Below are 22138 nucleotides of genomic sequence, written 5' to 3' on the forward strand. Positions count from 1 at the left end.
CTATTAACATGTTGGTGGGAGACCCATCCTTGGTCAAACACTTGTCGGATCCTCAGAATGTGATGATAACAGGTTCATTGAAGGTGTGGTGTGAAATAATTAGGAGGTATAAACTGAAGGACAAAATTGGAATTCTCAAATGGTTTGCATATGATTCAGACTTCAGACCTAGTACACATGACATGAGGTTTAGAGGTTGGATTGGGAATGGCCTCTCTGCATATTGTACTCTTTTAAAACAGGGTAATGTGATGAGCTTCCAGGACCTGAAAGACAAATTTAATTTACAGAATCAGGACCTTTTTAGGTACCTACAAATCAGAGACTTTATAAATAGAAAGCTATTAATAAGAAGAGAAGATGCAACAGGAGTAGAGATCATTAAGATTTTCCAAAATGCGTATGCAGGCTCTACTTATCAAAAGATAGTTTCAAATTTATATGTAGTGCTTCAAAACATGAAAGGAGATAATACTCTGAATATTAAAGCAAGATGGGAAGCAGAGGGCAACCTTACTATATCAGCAGAAGAATGGGAAAGAATATGTAAACATCAGTGGAAAATGAGTAGTTCCCCCACGTGGAGAGAATTCAGCTGGAAAAATGTGAGTCGTTTCTTTTGCACTCCAGCCCAGAAAAGACATTACACGTATCAGTCGGACTGTTGGAGACTCTGTGGGGAAACATTGGCAGGTCATTTTCATGTGTTCTGGAGTTGCCCTTCTGTGGTTCCATTTTGGAGAAGTGTCCACAGTGTCCTGGAAGCAGTTTTTGGTGTTGACATTCCTTTTGATTTTAAAACCATGTATCTTGCAGATCTGGAGGGACTTCAATTTGTAAAGCAGGATCAGTATCTATTAAGGGTATTGCTGGTGGCATCCAAAAAAGCCTTAACAAAAAAGTGGCTTACAAATGTAATACCAACTATAAATGAATGGATTGATTTAATCTATAGTATATATATTATGGAGAGAATTACATTCAGCTTCAGAGGTCAGATTGAAGTCTTCACAGATAACTGGTTTAGATGGATTGCGCATGTTTCTACCATAAGACCTGATTTTGTATAGTACTTATGTATTATGATTCTGAATGATCATCGATGAGAAGAGAGGCAGACATCTCCCCTTGTGTGTATTGTGTGTATTGTACGTATATTGTCTTGTTTTGTTTTTGGTTGTATGTATTGTCAATTGTCAGTCGTTATGTTTGATTAAAATTCAATAAAACGTAAATTGAAAAAAAAAAAACCAACCCAGGAGATGCTTTATATGTGCCTGTGAGGTTTTTAGCCTTGGCCCATAAGGGACGTTTTTTGATCATCGTGTGTGTGTAAGTGGTGCTCAGTATCTCCCCCTAAGGGTTTTAGCTGCTATTGCACTCATTACATTCTCACACACACTTTTGTGGCCGCACCCACATCATTATGTGGCCCCACCCACCCTGTTCCCCACAAGGAGGGATTATACCATCAAATTGAGTGTTAACAGAACAGGAGATTCCAGAACAAGGCAGTGAAGATGGAAGCAAAAGCAAAACACAAGGTAAGCTATTTTTTTCTGAATGAACAATTAATAAAAACAGTGCTCAACCACAGATATTTGAAAGATCACTATAACCAGTATTTGACCATAACATTTTATGAATTAGCTCTGATTATTAAGATAGCTCAGTTAGCTAAGTTAGCTCATAACATTTTGTGAATTAGCTCTGATTATTAAGCTAGCTCAGTTAGCTAAGTTAGCTCAAATGGCTCACATGGGCTGAAGACAGTTTAGATCAGTTAGAGGGATTGCTTTTCCTGTACTTTCAGGTTAGTAATGACCTTAAAACTACTGTTTTGTAACACAAATAATTTTGTGATGAAGTTAAGATACTTAGCTTCAGTTTAGCTTCAGATATAAGGATGATGTTGTTTGGTGGTAATTTCATGTAATGTAATCCAATGTGGGCTCCTGAAACGTTTTTTTTGCTATTATTTTCTGTGAAAATAGTCAGAATGGGTATACAATTTCGTTTTTGTGTTAGGACTTTCTACTGTATAAAGTATATATGTTGAGTTTGGTCCAGTTTGTAGTGTTGTAGCATTAGCTTCCTTTAGCTGCTGTCTTTCTGTGTAGCACTGTAGCAGTGCAGCCAGTGACTCTGCAATGATGTGATATTAAAGAAAATGGTAATAGGCAGAATAATTGAAACATTAGAAGACGTCCCCATGATGCACATTAGCACGGGGTCCCCAATATGCATGTTTTAAGATGTGTGTGTGTGTGTGTATTTATGCAAGCTTGAAGGCAAAATAATTGAAACTTCAGAAGACGTCCCCGTGATGCACATTTAGCACGGAGTCCCCAAGATGCATGTTTTAAGATGTGTGTGTGTGTTTGTTTGTGTGTGTATTTATATGTCCCCGTGATGCACATTAGCTTAAAGTGTGTTAAATGTCCCCATATATCACAAAACTGAAAGTGTGTTCTAAATACCTACTATCTATCTACTATTTAGTATGACTGTCCGTTCTCTCACACACTCACTCTGTATAATTATGTCAATTTAACAACATAGCCGCAGCCAACTGGTGGTGTTTTTTCCTTTACTGGGGCTTATCAGACTTAACATTATGGTAATGTTTCGGGCCGGGCTAAGCCTTGGGTTTGACCAGTTCGGGTCCAGGCTTTAATTGTCAGGACCGTTGAGAACTCGAACAGCATGTATGTCCCCGTGACGCACATTAGCCTAAAGTAAAGGGCATTAAAAGTCTAAATATTGTAGATCACATAATAGGCAGAATAATTGAAACATCAGAAGACGACCCCATGATGCACGTTAGCACGGGGTCCCCAATATGCATGTTTTAGGATGTGTGTGTGTGTGTGTGTGTATTTATGCAAGCTTGAAGGCAAAATATTGAAACTTCAGAAGATGTCCCCATGATACACATTTAGCACGGAGTCCCCAAGATGCATGTTTTAAGATGTGTGTGTGTGTTTGTTTGTGTGTATGTATTTATATGTCCCCGTGATGCACATTAGCTTAAAGTGTGTTAAAGGTCCCCATATATCACAGAACTGAAAGTGTGTTCTAAATACCTACTATGTAACAAAATGGTATATTGGACTACATCAGGATGTTGTAATACTAGTAACATTATCTTACATGAGTTATTTCGAACTCGCTTTTATCCAAAGCAACTTCCAATAAGTGCATTCAACATTGATAGTCAAGTGCACTACTTTCACATGCCTAACTCTTTTAAATAGTCAATGAATCTTATTCTAAACAGATGTTGAATGACATGCCTGCAACAGGGGGTGGAGACTCCCCCACAGACACACATGGCTCCAGCAGTTGCCAAGACATCCACTTCCATTGAAAAGGTAAATGGGGAGAGCACAACTTACAAGGATGTTGTGTAATGTCCTAATGTCTAGTATGACTGTCCGTTCTCTCACACACTCACTCGGTATAATGATGTAAATTTAACAACATAGCCGCAGCCAACTGGTGGTGTTTTTTCCTTTACTGGGGCTTATCAGACTTAAAATTATGGTAATGTTTCGGGCCGGGCCAAGTCTTGGGTTGGACCAGTTCGGGTCCAGGCTTTATTGTCAGGCCCGTTGAGATCTCTAACAGCATGTATGTCCCCGTGACGCACATTAGCCTAAAGTAAAGGGCATTAAAAGTCTAAATATTGTAGATCACATAATAGGCAGAATAATTGAAACATCAGAAGACGACCCCATGATGCACATTAGCACGGGGTCCCCAATATGCATGTTTTAAGATGTGTGTGTGTGTGTGTATTTATGCAAGCTTGAAGGCAAAATAATTGAAACTTCAGAAGACGTCCCCGTGATGCACATTTAGCACGGAGTCCCCAAGATGCATGTTTTAAGATGTGTGGGTGTGTTGGTTTGTGTGTGTATTTAGATGTCCCCGTGATGCACATTAGCTTAAAATGTGTTAAATGTCCCCATATATCACAAAACTGAAAGTGTGTTCTAAATACCTACAATCTATCTACTATTTAGTATGACTGTCCGTTCTCTCACACACTCACTCGGTATAATTATTTCAATTTAACAACATAGCTGCAGCCAACTGGTGGTGTTTTTTCCTTTACTGGGGCTTATCAGACTTAACATAATAGTAATGTTTCGGGCCGGGCTAAGCCTTGGGTTTGACCAGTTCGGGTCCAGGCTTTAATTGTCAGGCCCGTTGAGAACTCTAACAGCATGTATGTCCCCGTGACGCACATTAGCCTAAAGTAAAGGGCATTAAAAGTCTAAATATTGTAGATCACATAATAGGCAGAATAATTGAAACATCAGAAGACGACCCCATGATGCACATTAGCACGGGGTCCCCAATATGCATGTTTTAAGATGTGTGTGTGTGTGTGTATTTATGCAAGCTTGAAGGCAAAATATTGAAACTTCAGAAGACGTCCCCATGATGCACATTTAGCACGGAGTCCCCAAGATGCATGTTTTAAGATGTGTGTGTGTTTGTTTGTGTGTGTGTATTTATATGTCCCCGTGATGCACATTAGCTTAAAGTGTGTTAAATGTCCCCATATATCACAGAACTGAAAGTGTGTTCTAAATACCTACTATGTAACAAAATGGTATATTGGACTACATCAGGATGTTGTAATACTACTAACATTATCTTACATGAGTTATTTCGAACTCGCTTTTATCCAAAGCAACTTCCAATAAGTGCATTCAACATTGATAGTCAAGTGCACTACTTTCACATGCCTAACTCTTTTAAATATTCAATGAATCTTATTCTAAACAGATGTTGAATGGCATGCCTGCAACAGGGGTTGGAGACTCCCCCACAGACACACATGGCTCCAGCAGTTGCCAAGACATCCACTTCCATTGAAAAGGTAAATGGGGAGAGCACACCTTACAATGATGTTGTGTAATGTCCTAATGTCTAGTATGACTGTCCGTTCTCTCACACACTCACTCGGTATAATGATGTAAATTTAACAACATAGCCGCAGCCAACTGGTGGTGTTTTTTCCTTTACTGGGGCTTATCAGACTTAACATTATGGTAATGTTTCGGGCCGGGCCAAGCCTTGGGTTGGACCAGTTCGGGTCCAGGCTTTATTGTCAGGCCCGTTGAGAACTCTAACAGCATGTATGTCCCCGTGACGCACATTAGCCTAATGTAAAGGGCATTAAAAGTCTAAATATTGTAGATCACATAATAGGCAGAATAATTGAAACATCAGAAGACGACCCCATGATGCACATTAGCACGGGGTACCCAATATGCATGTTTTAAGATGTGTGTGTGTGTATTTATGCAAGCTTGAAGGCAAAATAATTGAAACTTCAGAAGACGTCCCCATGATGCACATTTAGCACGGAGTCCCCAAGATGCATGTTTTAAGATATGTGTGTGTTTGTTTGTGTGTGTGTATTTATATGTCCCCGTGATGCACATTAGCTTAAAGTGTGTTAAATGTCCCCATATATCACAGAACTGAAAGTGTGTTCTAAATACCTACTATGTAACAAAATGGTATATTGGACTACATCAGGATGTTGTAATACTACTAACATTATCTTACATGAGTTATTTCGAACTCGCTTTTATCCAAAGCAACTTCCAATAAGTGCATTCAACATTGATAGTCAAGTGCACTACTTTCACATGCCTAACTCTTTTAAATATTCAATGAATCTTATTCTAAACAGATGTTGAATGGCATGCCTGCAACAGGGGGTGGAGACTCCCCCACAGACACACATGGCTCCAGCAGTTGCCAAGACATCCACTTCCATTGAAAAGGTAAATGGGGAGAGCACACCTTACAAGGATGTTGTGTAATGTCCTAATGTCTAGTATGACTGTCCGTTCTCTCACACACTCACTCGGTATAATGATGTAAATTTAACAACATAGCCGCAGCCAACTGGTGGTGTTTTTTCCTTTACTGGGGCTTATCAGACTTAACATTATGGTAATGTTTCGGGCCGGGCCAAGCCTTGGGTTGGACCAGTTCGGGTCCAGGCTTTATTGTCAGGCCCGTTGAGAACTCTAACAGCATGTATGTCCCCGTGACGCACATTAGCCTAACGTAAAGGGCATTCAAAGTCTAAATATTGTAGATCACATAATAGGCAGAATAATTGAAACATCAGAAGACGTCCCCATGATGCACATTAGCACGGGATACCCAATATGCATGTTTTAAGATGTGTGTGTGTATTTATGCAAGCTTGAAGGCAAAATAATTGAAACTTCAGAAGACGTCCCCATGATGCACATTTAGCACGGAGTCCACAAGATGCATGTTTTAAGATATGTGTGTGTTTGTTTGTGTGTGTGTATTTATATGTCCCCGTGATGCACATTAGCTTAAAGTGTGTTTGTCCCCATATATCACAGAACTGAAAGTGTGTTCTAAATACCTACTATGTAACAAAATGGTATATTGGACTACATCAGGATGTTTTAATACTAGTAACATTATCTTACATGAGTTATTTCGAACTCGCTTTTATCCAAAGCAACTTCCAATAAGTGCATTCAACATTGATAGTCAAGTGCACTACTTTCACATGCCTAACTCTTTTAAATATTCAATGAATCTTATTCTAAACAGATGTTGAATGGCATGCCTGCAACAGGGGGTGGAGACTCCCCCACAGACACACATGGCTCCAGCAGTTGCCAAGACATCCACTTCCATTGAAAAGGTAAATGGGGAGAGCACACCTTACAAGGATGTTGTGTAATGTCCTAATGTCTAGTATGACTGTCCGTTCTCTCACACACTCACTCGGTATAATGATGTAAATTTAACAACATAGCCGCAGCCAACTGGTGGTAGTTTTTCCTTTACTGGGGCTTATCAGACTTAACATTATGGTAATGTTTCGGGCCGGGCCAAGCCTTGGGTTGGACCAGTTCGGGTCCAGGCTTTATTGTCAGGCCCGTTGAGAACTCTAACAGCATGTATGTCCCCGTGACGCACATTAGCCTAATGTAAAGGGCATTAAAAGTCTAAATATTGTAGATCACATAATAGGCAGAATAATTGAAACATCAGAAGACGTCCCCATGATGCACATTAGCACGGGGTACCCAATATGCATGTTTTAAGATGTGTGTGTGTATTTATGCAAGCTTGAAGGCAAAATAATTGAAACTTCAGAAGACGTCCCCATGATGCACATTTAGCACGGAGTCCCCAAGATGCATGTTTTAAGATATGTGTGTGTTTGTTTGTGTGTGTGTATTTATATGTCCCCGTGATGCACATTAGCTTAAAGTGTGTTAAATGTCCCCATATATCACAGAACTGAAAGTGTGTTCTAAATACCTACTATGTAACAAAATGGTATATTGTACTACATCAGGATGTTGTAATACTACTAACATTATCTTACATGAGTTATTTCGAACTCGCTTTTATCCAAAGCAACTTCCAATAAGTGCATTCAACATTGATAGTCAAGTGCACTACTTTCACATGCCTAACTCTTTAAAATATTCAATGAATCTTATTCTAAACAGATGTTGAATGACATGCCTGCAACAGGGGTTGGAGACTCCCCAACAGACACACATGGCTCCAGCAGTTGCCAAGACATCCACTTCCATTGAAAAGGTAAATGGGGAGAGCACACCTTACAAGGATGTTGTGTAATGTCCTAATGTCTAGTATGACTGTCCGTTCTCTCACACACTCACTCGGTATAATGATGTAAATTTAACAACATAGCCGCAGCCAACTGGTGGTGTTTTTTCCTTTACTGGGGCTTATCAGACTTAACATTATGGTAATGTTTCGGGCCGGGCCAAGCCTTGGGTTGGACCAGTTCGGGTCCAGGCTTTATTGTCAGGCCCGTTGAGAACTCTAACAGCATGTATGTCCCCGTGACGCACATTAGCCTAATGTAAAGGGCATTAAAAGTCTAAATATTGTAGATCACATAATAGGCAGAATAATTGAAACATCAGAAGACGTCCCCATGATGCACATTAGCACGGGGTACCCAATATGCATGTTTTAAGATGTGTGTGTGTATTTATGCAAGCTTGAAGGCAAAATAATTGAAACTTCAGAAGACGTCCCCATGATGCACATTTAGCACGGAGTCCCCAAGATGCATGTTTTAAGATGTGTGTTTGTTTGTTTGTGTGTGTGTTTTTATATGGCCCCGTGATGCACATTAGCTTAAAGTGTGTTAAATGTCCCCATATATCACAGAACTGAAAGTGTGTTCTAAATACCTACTATCTATCTACTATTTAGTATGACTGTCTTTTATTGGTTTGGGTTTTATTGGTGTGTATTTGTTAACCCCCTGCACTGCATGTTTTGTATTGATTTTATTGTTGTATTGCACAAGTTGTTTTTCGTGCTAGGCCTGTCCCCTTTCTTTCCCCAAATGTATTTGAGCTAATTATATACTTTTCACTTTATTATCTTATCTGCCTCACTGATGTATTGCCCTAACCTTTTAATATATACTGTGTAGTTATATATAAATAAAGTTGTTACATTTTCCACAAATGCCTCTCGTACATTGTTCCTGTTAAAGGGGAAGTTGGTCAAAGTTTACACTCTAGGGGTTCCTCCTGCCCCCTCAACAAGCGGGAGGTGGCGTAGTCAGGATATTAGTACCAATTTGTTCGCTTGTACAATTAAAATTGTTGTTCTACAATTTATGTGTCATTTATTTATGTCAACATTGTGTCAGGGTTGGGCAACTTTGATGATGGAGAGGGCCACTATATTTTCAGTCACTCCAGGGGGTCACAATGCATATACTGTCAAAAATAGCAAAAATAGCAGTCTACAAGCTCAAAATGTGTTGTGCTTTGAGCTTGTAGATTGGCTATTTTTTAATTGGAAAACTGAATTATGTTTTAGCTATTTTTGAATTGGTTATGGTTTTGAATTATTATTATTATTATTTTCCCAAATGGATTCATATGGTATGTTACCTTAATAACTTAATTACAAATTCATTGGACATGAAAGAAGGCAATAACATTTTAATACTAGTATTAAGTCATTAAGGGCGTTTTACTAGTTAGTAATTACACTTGTTGCAAGGTCCCCATTAATCACATTAGAGCGGACCTTGTGTGAATTATTTAAATGATATTCAAATGAGGTCCCCATCAACCATGTTAACCAGATTTTTCACAAGTCCCCATATGGCATGGTCCAGCAATTACTTCATCAATTCTGATATTTAAAGTCATGTATAAGCTTACAAAGCCATAGTTGTTATACCTGATTTTTTTCATAGCTGTATAACCTTTAGAAAGGGTGGTCCCCACGAGGGATGAAAAAAATGTTGGTCCCCACAAACCACAAAAACCAGTGTGTGTGTGTGTGTGTGTGTGTGTGTGTGTGTGTGTGTGTGTGTGTGTGTGTGTGTGTGTGTGTGTGTGTGTGTGTGTGTGTGTGTGTGTGTGATATTACGTATGACTTTTTGCAGTGTGTCTCTGAGAAACTGACTGAATAACACATGTGTTTTATGTGTAGCTAGCTACTATTCAAATAATGTACCCGATGAAAGTGATGCAAGTTCAAAGAGCTTTAATATTGGGAGCTACGACTGTGTGCCGACTTACTTCCAAGTGATAAAAGAGTCCAAAGAGTTGGCAGTGTGTTCCCTATAGCCAAGTCTCCTGTGGAGGCAAGTCTGAAGCCTGTTAAAAACAAATCCAATGGCAGTGTGTACAAAACTGTCGCTGTCACGTCACCCTTCACAAGGCAAATAGCGACAATAGTTGATCTATGAAATCACATTGCGTTGCAAACCTGACATTTTGTGAGCTTGTAGACTAGCCTATTTTAGCTATTTTTGCAAAGTTTTGACTATAATGACATGCCCAAAATAGGGACCAGGTTGAACGTGGATAGTTCTCTCTCTACCAACTTTTTATCTTATCTTCCTCCCTCCCTCATTCTTCTCTTCATAGCACTCTTCTCCACCTCACACTGGGGTTTTCTCTGACACTGACTGGATGCAGCATGGCTTTGAACTGGCGTCAACCTCATGTCCCAATCATTTTGGCATGAGGTGAAAAGGTTCAAAAACATTTAGAAAAGTAGAGGAAATAGCCAGCTTAAAAGATTTCAATGATTCACATGTATGACTTGTCAACTTGTAGAGCTGTTATTTTCACCTTTAAAAAATATTTTAAGCCTAGAAAAAGTGCCCCTCGGGGCACAGGTCTCCACCAGGGCAGGTCAGGTTGTGGCCTCCTGGTGGCACTATAATAGGCCAATGTGAAAAGGGTGCCATTTCTTCATACGCCTTTGATGGCAATTGGATGATTTGAGGCATTTTGTTCCAAAAATCAACCTGTTGGTGGCACTATAACAGGCCAATGTGAAAAGGGTGGGATATATTCCTCAGCCTAGTAAGAAAATGTGTGAAAGATTTCACGTAAATTGCACGCTGCGTTCATGATTTGAGGCTTTTGTTCAAAACGGGGCAATCTTGCAAAGTGTGAAAGCCAATTATAGCCAATTAGGATGGAATATGAAATATCGGACAGATCTGACTTGCGCACATGACCATAGAGATACTGTGTAACGATTTGTGAGATTTTTGGACAGAATCTGGAGGAGTAATATGAAAAAATGTGTTTTACAAAAGTCGGCCTCCTGGTGGCGCTATAAAAGGCAGATGCGGAAAATGCAGGTCAAAGGTTTGTCCTTGGCCTCTAGGGAGTGTGCATGCAACGTTTCACGCAGATCAGTGCAGTTTTAGGTAAAACATGTGAAAAGCTGCCTCATGGTGGCGCTATAACAGGCCGTTCTGGAAAATGTGGGGCAGAGGTTCATCGTTGGCATCCAGGGAGTGTGTGTGCAAAGTTTGGCATCGACCGGGTTAACGGTGCCGGAGATTAGCTGGTAACAGACGGACGGAAGGACGGACACACACACACACGGACACACACACACACACGGACGGAGTGCAAAACATTCTCTCTCCCCATGCCTTCGGCCTGGTGGAGACAATAATGACATATACATGCTATGCCAATTAAGCAATGGCTGACTATTGCATTCATTGCCATTTTTAACCTTATAACACTAAAGCTGAAAGTAGTCAGTCTATACATGCTCACCGCTTGTAGATCAGCTACTTTCAGTGCATGGTTGACACATGCATGCATACAGCAGGGGTCATCGCCATGTTGGCTTGTGGTGGACATTTTTGTCAACATTCCATTTTTGCCACGGACATACAAAATGAGTGGACAATAATATTACCAGAAACACACAAATAGATAGCCCTGAATGACCACAATAGGTCTGTAACTCTGAGAGTGTTCAAATGGAATACTCTCACAGTTAAGGGGGTCTCTTCAAATGAAACATTTGAGAACCACTAGTATTAGTGGACTCCTAATGTGCCATAGTGTCATAGTAAATAATTAAAGATAAACCTGGAGACTTGACATTCAGTAAGTGGGTGTTATGATAAAAATTAGAACATTATAATGGTGAGTAAAACAGAAAATCTAAATTTTGCCACGGACAAGACCAAGTCTTTGTCACAGACACATTTGTCCGTGTACGGACATGTTGGTGAGCACCGGCAACACGTATAAAACAATGCAAAGCCGCTTCTTTTCACCTGACAAGGGAGAGTTTCCCCCGGTTGGACGTATACAGCGTGTGGAAGGAACACGTTATTCCCCTCCATCAGGTGACCTGGCTGGCCAGGGGGAGGCAGTGTGTAGGACCAGGATACATGCATATTTTGTGTGTAATTGTAAGCCTATAACTCACAAAATGGTACTCAGGGACACTTGGACCGCAGCTGGGAACCGACGCTGTGGGACCTTCAGTTTCCCTGGCGACCTCTCTGCCATTTGTCCAGGTGTACCTACACTCCACTTTCACATGACGGATACATGGGGAGAGAATTCTATATTTAAATTCCACCCGCCTCCGGCATACTCTCTGGATTTGATATAAAATTCCATTCAACCTTTTTTTCTCTTAGTCTTTCAGTCTCTCTCAGAGAGAGAGAGAGAGAGAGAGAGAGAGAGAGAGAGAGAGAGAGAGAGAGAGAGAGAGAGAGGGGGGGGGGAAGCTACCGGTAGGCAGGCAGGCAGGCAGGCAGGCAGGCAGGCACCAGAGGTTAACTCAGATACAGACTGTATCGTATCGTGTTTGAAAAGATTACATGAATCTAGTGAATACAAATTGAGAGTCAGTGGGTGTTGCATTACAAAGTGTAACTATATGACTATACTGTCATTGTGTCGCCACACAGCAGTACACCATTCAATCCAGTCTAAAAATAGCATGTTGTGAGCTGGCAGGAATTGAGAAGGGCGCCTCCTGCTAAAAACTCTCAGATTGGAGAATTTGGTCAAATTCCTGTATATATGGCACCTGTCGGAAATGTTTTACAAACCATTGTGACATGCCTGGATACAGTGAGCAATTCTGTCTCATACCTGCAGGTGTGTGTGTGTGTGTGTGTGTGTGTGTGTGTGTGTGGTGTGTGTGTACGCACGCACGCACGCACGCACGCACGCACGCACGCACGCACGCACGCACGCACATACACCTGTAAAAAACTTGAATGACAGAAAGACAGACAGACAGACAGACAGACAGACAGGCAGGCAGGCAGGCAGGCAGGCAGGCAGGCAGGCAGGCAGGCAGGCAGGCAGGCAGACAGACAGACAGACAGACAGACAGACAGACAGACAGACAGACAGACAGACAGACAGACAGACAGACAGACAGACAGACAGACAGACATTAGATTATGAGTGAGTGAGTAAGAGATCTCTCTTAGGAGGTGATGTGGAATATTTGGAACCCATCCATAATTCTACATGGAAGTATAGACCTAATTATACAACCCCCACATATGCTGTGATTAAGTCAACCAGTTAGCCATTGTTCTCAAGGCCTGTTCTCTGTTCCTCTGAAGCAAGGTGAAGTCTGTTGGGGAGGAGGCTATGCTGCTGTACTTTGTTAATAAATGACCATCTGAGGATCAACTTCTGCTGATTCACTTTCTTCTCCAAGTTAGCCTAAATATCTCTGAGACTCTCTTGAAAATATACCACAGAGGGCCTAATGGAGAAACACACGCATGCCGATCATATGGCTTCGCAATACTTGGCAACAGCTGCCGTACAGTAGGTCAGAGATACAGCTGTATTACTATCTATGACTGGTATGCAAAGTAAATCATTTGTGTCTCAACATTCCTGTGGATAGCACAGAGTGAGACCAATCAAAAACCCAGCAGTGATTCTCAAAGTAAGGTCCGGGCATCCTACAGCGGTCCTTGAGGGACTTCCAGGGTGTCCCCAGCAAAATGTAACAACACAAATCTTGTATGGGAGCCCTGGCATACAATGTTTTCAGAAGAAGTGCTTTTTTCACACACACACACACACACACACACACACACACACACACACACACACACACACACACACACACACACACACACACACACACACACACACACACACACACAGTCTAGATAAGAGAAAACACACCTCTCTGGTTCTGTCCTTTTAGCAGTTCTGTGTTTATATCTGCTGACGTTCTTCTATGACCTTTCTCTGACCTCTCCCTGAGTCTGCTGTGTCAGGGAACACACACACACACACACACACACATACACACACACACACACACACACGCGCGTGCGTGCACATCCAGCAGCCAAGCACGCACGTGCACATCCATATACAGTGATTCTGTCTCTCTGTGTGTGTGTGTGTGTGTGTGTGTGTGTGTGTAGTATGTGTATATGAGAGAGAATAGTGTAATGTTTTGAGGAAGTGTGTGTTTTTTTGAGTGAGAAAAAGAGAAAACCTAATTGAAAAGAAAGGGAGGAAATCGCACGCACGCACGCACGCACGCACGCACGCACGCACGCACGCACGCACGCACGCACGCACGCACGCACGCACGCACGCACGCACGCACGCACGCACACACACACACACACACACACACACACACACACACACACACACACACACACACACACACACACACACACACACGAACTAGGATGATTTACACAATCTCCGAATGCTATATAGAGTCTGGACTCTGGAACTACAGCTCCCGATATCCGAGCAAGGAAGCTGCCATTTCCGTTGCTCCAGACTGTATGACGGAAGCATTTATACTTTTCTCATGATCAGAGTTTCCGTTGCTCCAGACTGTATGACGGAAGCATTTATATTTTGCTCATGATCAGAGTATACATATTACGCATGGAACGATTAACAAAAACTCACAATACGATATTATCACGATAACAAGTCATACGATACAATATTCAGAATCCACCATTCCTGAATAAAATGCCTGGTGCTGGGAGTCTGGTGCAACGCACAGGGGCCTGACCTGGTGAGAGCAGGAGTGGACCTGGTGAGACGTAGGAGGGGCCCGGACAGGAGTCAACCCACAGAGCCTAGTCCTTCCACGCACCAGAATGGTACCTCCCAGTCCCGGCAGAGTAGTTCAGGAGGAACGGATTGTGTGGCCCTGGTTTATCCCTAATGGGACTGATCGAGGGTAGCTACTGGGACGTAAGTCGGGACATTAGTCAATGAAATTAACAATCATCATCATCATCATCATCATCATACTATAATCATCATCATCATACTATAATTCACTCAATGTCTGTCTGAATGAATGAATGTCTGTCTGTCTGAATGAATGCATGTCTGAATGAATGAATGTCTGAATGAATGAATGAATGTCTGAATGAATGGATGTCTGAAACACTGTCGTAGCTCCTCACTGCCTGCACCAATCGCTCCGAATTTTCACACAGGCATCATTGACCATAATATTATGGAGGTCTTAACGAAGCCCTTTTTTCACTTTAACAAATTATTGATTATAATTAATTAGTGCATTAAAATTACCCATCCGCAACTGTGGAATTTTAAAACATTTATAGCAAAAACATGCTTTTTGGGGGATAAATCTGCTATGTTTGCGATAGCGAGACAGGACAATTCCCTCCCAATCAGTAATGTGATCTATTACATCGCATTACCCACACTGTACATACTTTGGTGTTCATATATTCAGAACGGGTAAGGTCTAGTGCACTATAACACACTGCTGGGCCGCCAACACTGCTCACTATAGTGTCTAGCATCACCTCGGTGTGGAACAGGGATGGGATTGACAGCTGCCAGTGATGTTATTGATTGAAATTAGTCGGTATACCGGCGGTAATCAATCATTATGTTTTTGTTTGACACGACTAGTTAAGATTGGACATTTATTGTTAATTATGTCGCCATTATGACACGGATATTCTCTAAAACATATCTCCTTTTTTTCTCCTCTACACCAAAACTCTTTGCCGATATAAAAGCTCACAACGAACGTGTCACAATGTGGTGGCATGTTGTGAGCTTAAATCTGCTATTTTCACCAAATGTTCACCCCAAAATACATATAGGGATGCCAAGCTTCATATGATACCTTCACTTCAATGTCCATGTGACTCTTTTTGTCGTATTTTCTTCAATGTCCTTATCTGCCTTTGGACAGGGGAAATTCCTGGATATGTGCAAGGTGAAAAACAAGCCACTTTAGTCAAGGAACTCAAATAATATAGGCATTGTGAGAGGGGGGTTGGATGGAAAACGTGCTGTCATGTTGTCATAAGCAAGCTGCAACAAGCCTGCACGATAAGGAGTCTGTTTGGCCCTGTGTGTGTGTGCGTGCGTGTGTGTCACACATCCCCAGTGAGCTCATACTTCCTTAAGTGACTCACAACCAGCTATAGGTGTAGAAATGTGTTATAAATAAGGCAGGCAGTGTGGATCTGAACTCCAGACAACGGTATGCATTCTATCACTGAATTCCACTCACTGGTGTCCCTGGTCTAAAATATAAAACAACAGTATTTTTGGTCACAAGGACTGAAGTTGCATGTGAACTGTACTGTTGTAGGCTTTATTAGTTTAATTTACTTCAACGTTCAGGTTAGGAAACCTGCATGCCAACAACAGCATACACCCAACCCAATACCTGGTTCTCTACAAGCATCAAATGTGTTGGTGCATGGCACAATTTAGTTTACATTTTACGATGGAAACACAATAAATAGGGATTCTCCGTTTTCTGGGACCGATCCCGATCACCGATTGTTTTTGTCATGACATACATCATAAGATACCAATCTTGTGCGTAACGGACAAATTTGAATATTTCCAAAATTATTAACACTTTTGCACCCTAAACAGACAGACATACATACATAGGGACAGACATTGCTGTTCCTTGAAGAGGTTGCATCAAATAATGTTTTGTGCCTGCATGGGGCTAGGAATAGCACAGCGTAATGTTTTTATTTTATTTTATATAGAGTAGCCAATTTATTTGTAGGCCTATACCACCTCCCTTTCTCCCCACACACATGTCTGTGTTGTCACCGCTGATGTATCTGACTGACATACCTAGGCTGCCAGTGAGGAACCCTCACCGGGAGGACATACAGTAGAGCCTTCATCCTACTCCTCCCGCCCAACACTCCCCATTGACAGGTGCCGCCCCAGCCTTTAGGAGTATACATGTAATGACCAATATCACTCTTCCTGCCTGGCTTCCCCAACAGTGTTTGTCAAAATAGTAGGCTTGGCTTCATGCAGGCTACTTAAACTTGCAGCAAGCTTTTCCAATCATTGTGACACTGATGACACATTAGGGCAGCCGATCTTCACATGAACCACCCATAGATTGGGCTAAATCAGCACTCTGCACATTGAGTCTATTGTGTCTCATCAGCCTTTTCTTTCTGTGATTCGATGTTAGGTTAACACCTTCTCATAATGGGCAAAGTCATGCATGTAATTAACGCTTAATTAATTGTTAACTCATACATGGATTCATCATGATGAATGCATCATCAATTAATCAGTAGCCTATTATCTCTATCTATCTATCTATCTATCTATCTATCTATTGACCAGACAGTGGCCTTGTGGTTAGAGTGTCCGCCCTGAAACTGGGAGGTCGGGGTTCGATCCCCGGCCGGGTCATACCAAAGACTGTAAAAATGGGACCCAATGCCTCCCTGCTTGGCACTCAGCATCAATGGGTTGGATTGGGGGTCAAATCAACTAATGATTCCCGAGTGTGGCGCACGCTGCAGCTCACCGTTCCAAGAGATGGGTCAAATGCGGAGAACAAGTTTCACTTCAAATAACTTTATTTTTCCTTTCAGAAACTTATTTTGTACAGTGGATAAAAGACAAGAAATCGCAATACATACAGTATACATACATAGTTACTATATGAGAAGACTATAAAAAACTGCCTGCCTGTCTGTCTGTCTGTCTGTCTGTCTGACATGGTTACAGTATTTGGGTTATTACCATTTCAAGCCTCTATAGACTGTAGTCTAAGGTTGGGAAACACTGGTCTTTAAAGTGAAGCCTTTAATCGCATAATCAACATTCCTCTTGTTGAATGATCAAAATAATAACATGGCTCATCAGATGGTTGTGGGAGCTTAACTTAACTTTGTAATGCGCATGCATTATGTGGTTCTTGTTGTTCTCCATCTAAATCAGTGGTTCTCAACCAGTGGTCCTTTAGGGGGTTCCAAGTGGTCCCCAGCTAAAGAGAGTTTGTATTTATGGACACAGATCTTTAACTCTTGAGAGCGTAAAATGAAACCATTTATTATGGAACCATTTAATTGGCTTTAATTTTAAGCTCCCAATAGTTCATTTTAAACAACTGCATTACTTAATTTACAAGAAGTCTACACAATTAGAGAATGTAGAATAATTGTTATTTTGATCAACGTTTGCCTGTAATGGTACCAACATCAATACAGCATGGAATTGTGCAGCATCAAAATATTCTTTAGTTTTGGGTCTGAGAAGCTAAATGTCATCAAATGGTGGTCCTGGTCTGTGGCTCAAAGGCTGAATAAATAATGGACCACCTTGATATGAAAAGGGTTGAAAACCACTGCTCAAAATGTACTTAATGTAGTATAGTGCTGTTCTTCCCACTGTCGGCGGGCAAAAAATGTTGACAGTTGGTTCCTTGGTATTGTGGTCTATCTCTGGGCCGTCCCCTTTAAGCAGCAGTTAGCTCTTTGCCCACTGAGCTCCCTGGAGACTCCATGGAGAGAGAGGGAATGAAAACAGGATTGTGATCATGGCGGCGCCGCTCAGCCTCAGCCGGCCGGGGGACTCGCTACCTGAGCGCTGGTCCTACGGGGTCTGCGGGGACGGCAGGGTGTTCTTCATCAAGTGAGTCGGTACTCGGTACTAAACGGTTAACGGCTTTTTAATGGTTTAACGGCGCGAGTTATACTGAGTGCTGGCTGGCGTTGTAACAGGTGTTTTTCTTTCCCCTCTCTCTCTCTCTCTCTCTCTCTCTGTCTCTCTCTCCCTCTCTCTCTCTCTCTCTCTGTCTCTCTCTCTCTTCCCCCCCCCCCACACACACAGCGATGAAACCCGCAGCACCACCTGGCTCCATCCCCGGACGGAGGAGCCTGTCAACTCCGGACACATGATTCGCTCAGGTTAGAATCTAACCTCTAGATAGATACATAGATAGATAGACTGTACGGACTACTACTAGTCTAAGAACGAACCGTGTGCCATTTGTTTTTAAACAGGCTTATCTGCTAAATGCATTGTGCATGTTTACTTTTCACCTGCTGCTATTTATTGTGTTTACAGAGAGAGCAGGCCTGGACAAAAACTTTAACAACACCAACTTGCCTTTGCCTGTTCATATTTTTAGACTTACCTGCGGGATGGGAGGAAGGCTTTACGGACGATGGGGCGAGCTACTTCATAAAGTAAGCATTTTTATTAATGTTGGCTTTAGGAGTGAGAGGGTGTGCAACAAGTTGAAGTTACCATACCTATACCTTCGACGCTTAAGTGAAAAGATGAAAGTTCTATGGTGGGTCGTGGAGCTGCTAAATATGGCCCTGTTGCTAATTCTCAACTGATTAGCTATGAGGGTGTTTGACCACAAGATGACCCTAGCTGTCGCCTGCATTGTTTAAAGGGGCGTTTCATCCACAATCCATTCTGAACTGGATTTTGGTTGAAGCCCCCCAAGGGCTTCTCTAGTTTGTAAATTGCATAGGTTGTTGTATATCCTAACTATGGCCAGTTGTTGCCGGTCAAGTGACAGAGTAATTGTTATCATAAATTTGCAACAGTCAGAGTGTGAGATGTCTATGAACTCTGCGTTTAAAGGCATGAAGGCCATTCTCTCTGTGTTGGAGTCAACTAGATGCTCTGGTAGGCTGTTCCACCACACCCTGACAGCAGTGTGGAGAAAGGTTCTGTCCAACATGCATGGTGGGTGTTTTGCCGTATTCGGGGATGTCCTGGCAGCGTAGAGTTGTGTACTGTCCTGGTCAACTCCAATTATTTTGAGGGCCTTCCTCTGAATATTGTCCAGTAGACCAAGATGTGTAGGTGCAGCCAGCATCCAGGTGAGTGAGGCGTACTCCATTACACTGCACACCTGTAGCTTATAGACAGGTGAGTGAGGCGTACTCCATGACACTGCACACCTGTAGCTTGTAGACAGGTGCTCGGTTCGCTGTGGTGAGTTGGGGCGGCTTTGGCTCAGGAGGTAGAGCAGGTCGTCCAATGATCCGTGTGTCGGCGGTTCGAATCCTGGCTCCTCCTGTCCACATGTCGAAGTGTCCTTGGGCAAGACACTGAACCCCACATACATTGCCTCCAATGAGTTGTTCGGTGCTAGCTTGCCACCATTGGTGTGTGAATGAGGGAAGTGAAGACGCTGGCGTCAACTGTTCGCCGCTTCACCTCCCAATGTATGAATGAATGAACCCATTGTAAAGCGCTTTGAGTACTTGGAAAAGTGCTATAAAAATGCAATTTATTATTATTATTATTATTATTATTATTATTATTACTGGCCATTCTCCTCAGTGCTGGAAGCTTCTGACCGCCCCCCTGAGTGGACATATTGGTCAGGTGTTTCGACCAAGACAGCTTGTTGTTGCTTATTGCTTTATATCTGTCCGGGGGTTAAGAACAGCCAAACTAACACACAGATGCATCATCATCATCATTTTTTCACCGCGGTCGAGATTGTGGATTCCACAATATTACGCCAGACTTCCCGGTCCTTCATTGCCATACAGTTCCTGCTTACTGATGCCTGTGTCCCTAGCGATGACATCAGGGAACGTCATTTTTCTACCTCTGGTCTGCTTTGAGGCAGGACTCCAGAGAAGAAGGGAAGATATAACCTCATTGTAAGCTCTGTAGCAGTGGCCAGCAAACTGTGTTCTTCTGGATCGGACTAGTGAAGAAACACAGGGAAGGTTGCCCTATATTAGATTAGTAGATTAATAATAATAATAATAATAATAATAAAACTTTATTTGTATAGCACCTTTCATGACATGAAATGCAGCTCAAAGTGCTTTACACAAAAAAGAAAAGAAAAGCAGGGCATAAACAATACAGTGAGGACATGAATAACATTTTTTTTAAAAGACAGATAAATCAATTAAAAGCAAGGGTGTAAAAGTGGGTCTTGAGCTGAGCTTTAAAAATGTCTACAGAGGCTGCCTGTCGAAGGTACAGTGGGAGTTTGTTCCACGCCGTCGGCCCGTAGAAGCAAAAAGCTGCTTCCCCGACAGATTTTGCGCTCTCATTAGAAGCGGGTTTAAGTGCCATCCAACCGTTTCTCTAGTTTCTTTGAAAGTGTCCATGTCTCGGCGCCATAGAGTAGAATCGGCTCAACGGTCGTCCTAAATATTTTTATTTTTAACATCTTACTAAGCTGGGATGACCAGATCTTATGCATGTCATTGCAGGCTGACCAGGCCATACCCTTCCTAGTTTGAAAGTCCTTTTGGGAAGAAGATCTATATGAACCCAAATACTTGTAGTCATCAACCTGTTTCAGAGGAGTGTTGTTAAGTGTTTTTATAATGTGGTTATTGTTGGATTTGCATATATTTACGTATTCAGTTTTCGTCTCACACAGATGCAGGCACGTGCGTGCCGATGCGTTGTGAGCTTGAGGAGCTGTTATTTTCAAATGGCCACTATATTATGTTTAAACTAAGGGAGAAGGGCTTGTTTTCATAGACCCGGTTGCTTGTTCCTCTCGCAAAAGCTAACCTGGCAACCCTGGAAACAGCACAGTTCCCGATCACGTGCGCGCATCCCGTCAGCGACTTGGTGTGTACATTGTGGTCCATGTGTTGTGGTGTTCCGCACGCACGCACGCACGCACGCACGCACGCACGCACGCACGCACGCACGCACGCACGCACGCACGCACGCACGCACGCACGCCCTGTCCTATCGCCATGTCGCGAACACACACACACACACACAGACACACACACACACACACACACACACACACACACACACACACTTTTAAACTGTTTGAGCGAAGCTATATTTGCTAAGAGACACACACACACATGCACGCACGTGCCATCGGTGGTAGACAGTGCACACACACACACACACACACACACACACACACACACACACACATATATATATATATATATATATATATATATATATATATATATATATATATATATATATACACACACACACTACGGTGTGTAGTAGCAGCAGTCAAATCCGAGGGGGGGGCAAAAAATGTCTCGCTTTCTTTGGCCCTTGGTCATGGAACGACCTGCAGTCCAGACTAAAATTGATCATCTCAGATGTAGATGTGTAGATGTGTAGTAGCCTTGGTATTGGCCTCCATATTTATTATTGCTGTTAATGTTGTATTTTCTCTCTGACTTAAAGATTCACTTTGGAGATTTTTTGTATTATATTTTAAAGGAACTTTATAGGAACTACGGGGTATCATGGATGTATTATTGGCTGTTCTGTAATTTACATGTACAGTACGATGTAGCTTTGCAGTTGTAATTTTATTTCTGCCTCTTTACTTGGCCAGTTCCCACTAGAAAAAGAGGCTCTGTCTCAATGTGTTTTTACAGGTTAAATAAGGGTTAAATAAAAACACACACAGTGAAAATGCCGGGATTGCATTAGCTGATGGAGAGTGTGGCGCACTTGTTGCTGGAACCAAATGGACCCATGGATATTTGTTC

The 22138-nt window shown here is 42.0% G+C and overlaps 1 protein-coding gene across 5 annotated transcripts in view; it reads left to right on the forward strand.

Moving 5' to 3' along the window:
• Positions 1-18157: 18157 nt before the first annotated feature.
• The window catches only part of LOC306923407 (pleckstrin homology domain-containing family A member 7-like), a 189294-nt gene continuing 185313 nt past the window's right edge, over positions 18158-22138 (forward strand). For all 5 annotated transcript variants that reach the window (XM_079501473.1, XM_079501470.1, XM_079501472.1 and 2 more), the window contains exons 1-3: positions 18158-18290; positions 18489-18565; positions 18790-18847. In XM_079501473.1, the coding sequence (XP_079357599.1) occupies positions 18196-18290; positions 18489-18565; positions 18790-18847 (230 nt within the window). In that variant the 5' untranslated portion in view covers positions 18158-18195. The remainder of the gene's footprint in view (positions 18291-18488; positions 18566-18789; positions 18848-22138) is intronic.

Source organism: Electrona antarctica, assembly GCF_951216825.1.
Source record: "Electrona antarctica genome assembly, chromosome: 5".
Lineage (NCBI taxonomy): Eukaryota > Metazoa > Chordata > Actinopteri > Myctophiformes > Myctophidae > Electrona > Electrona antarctica.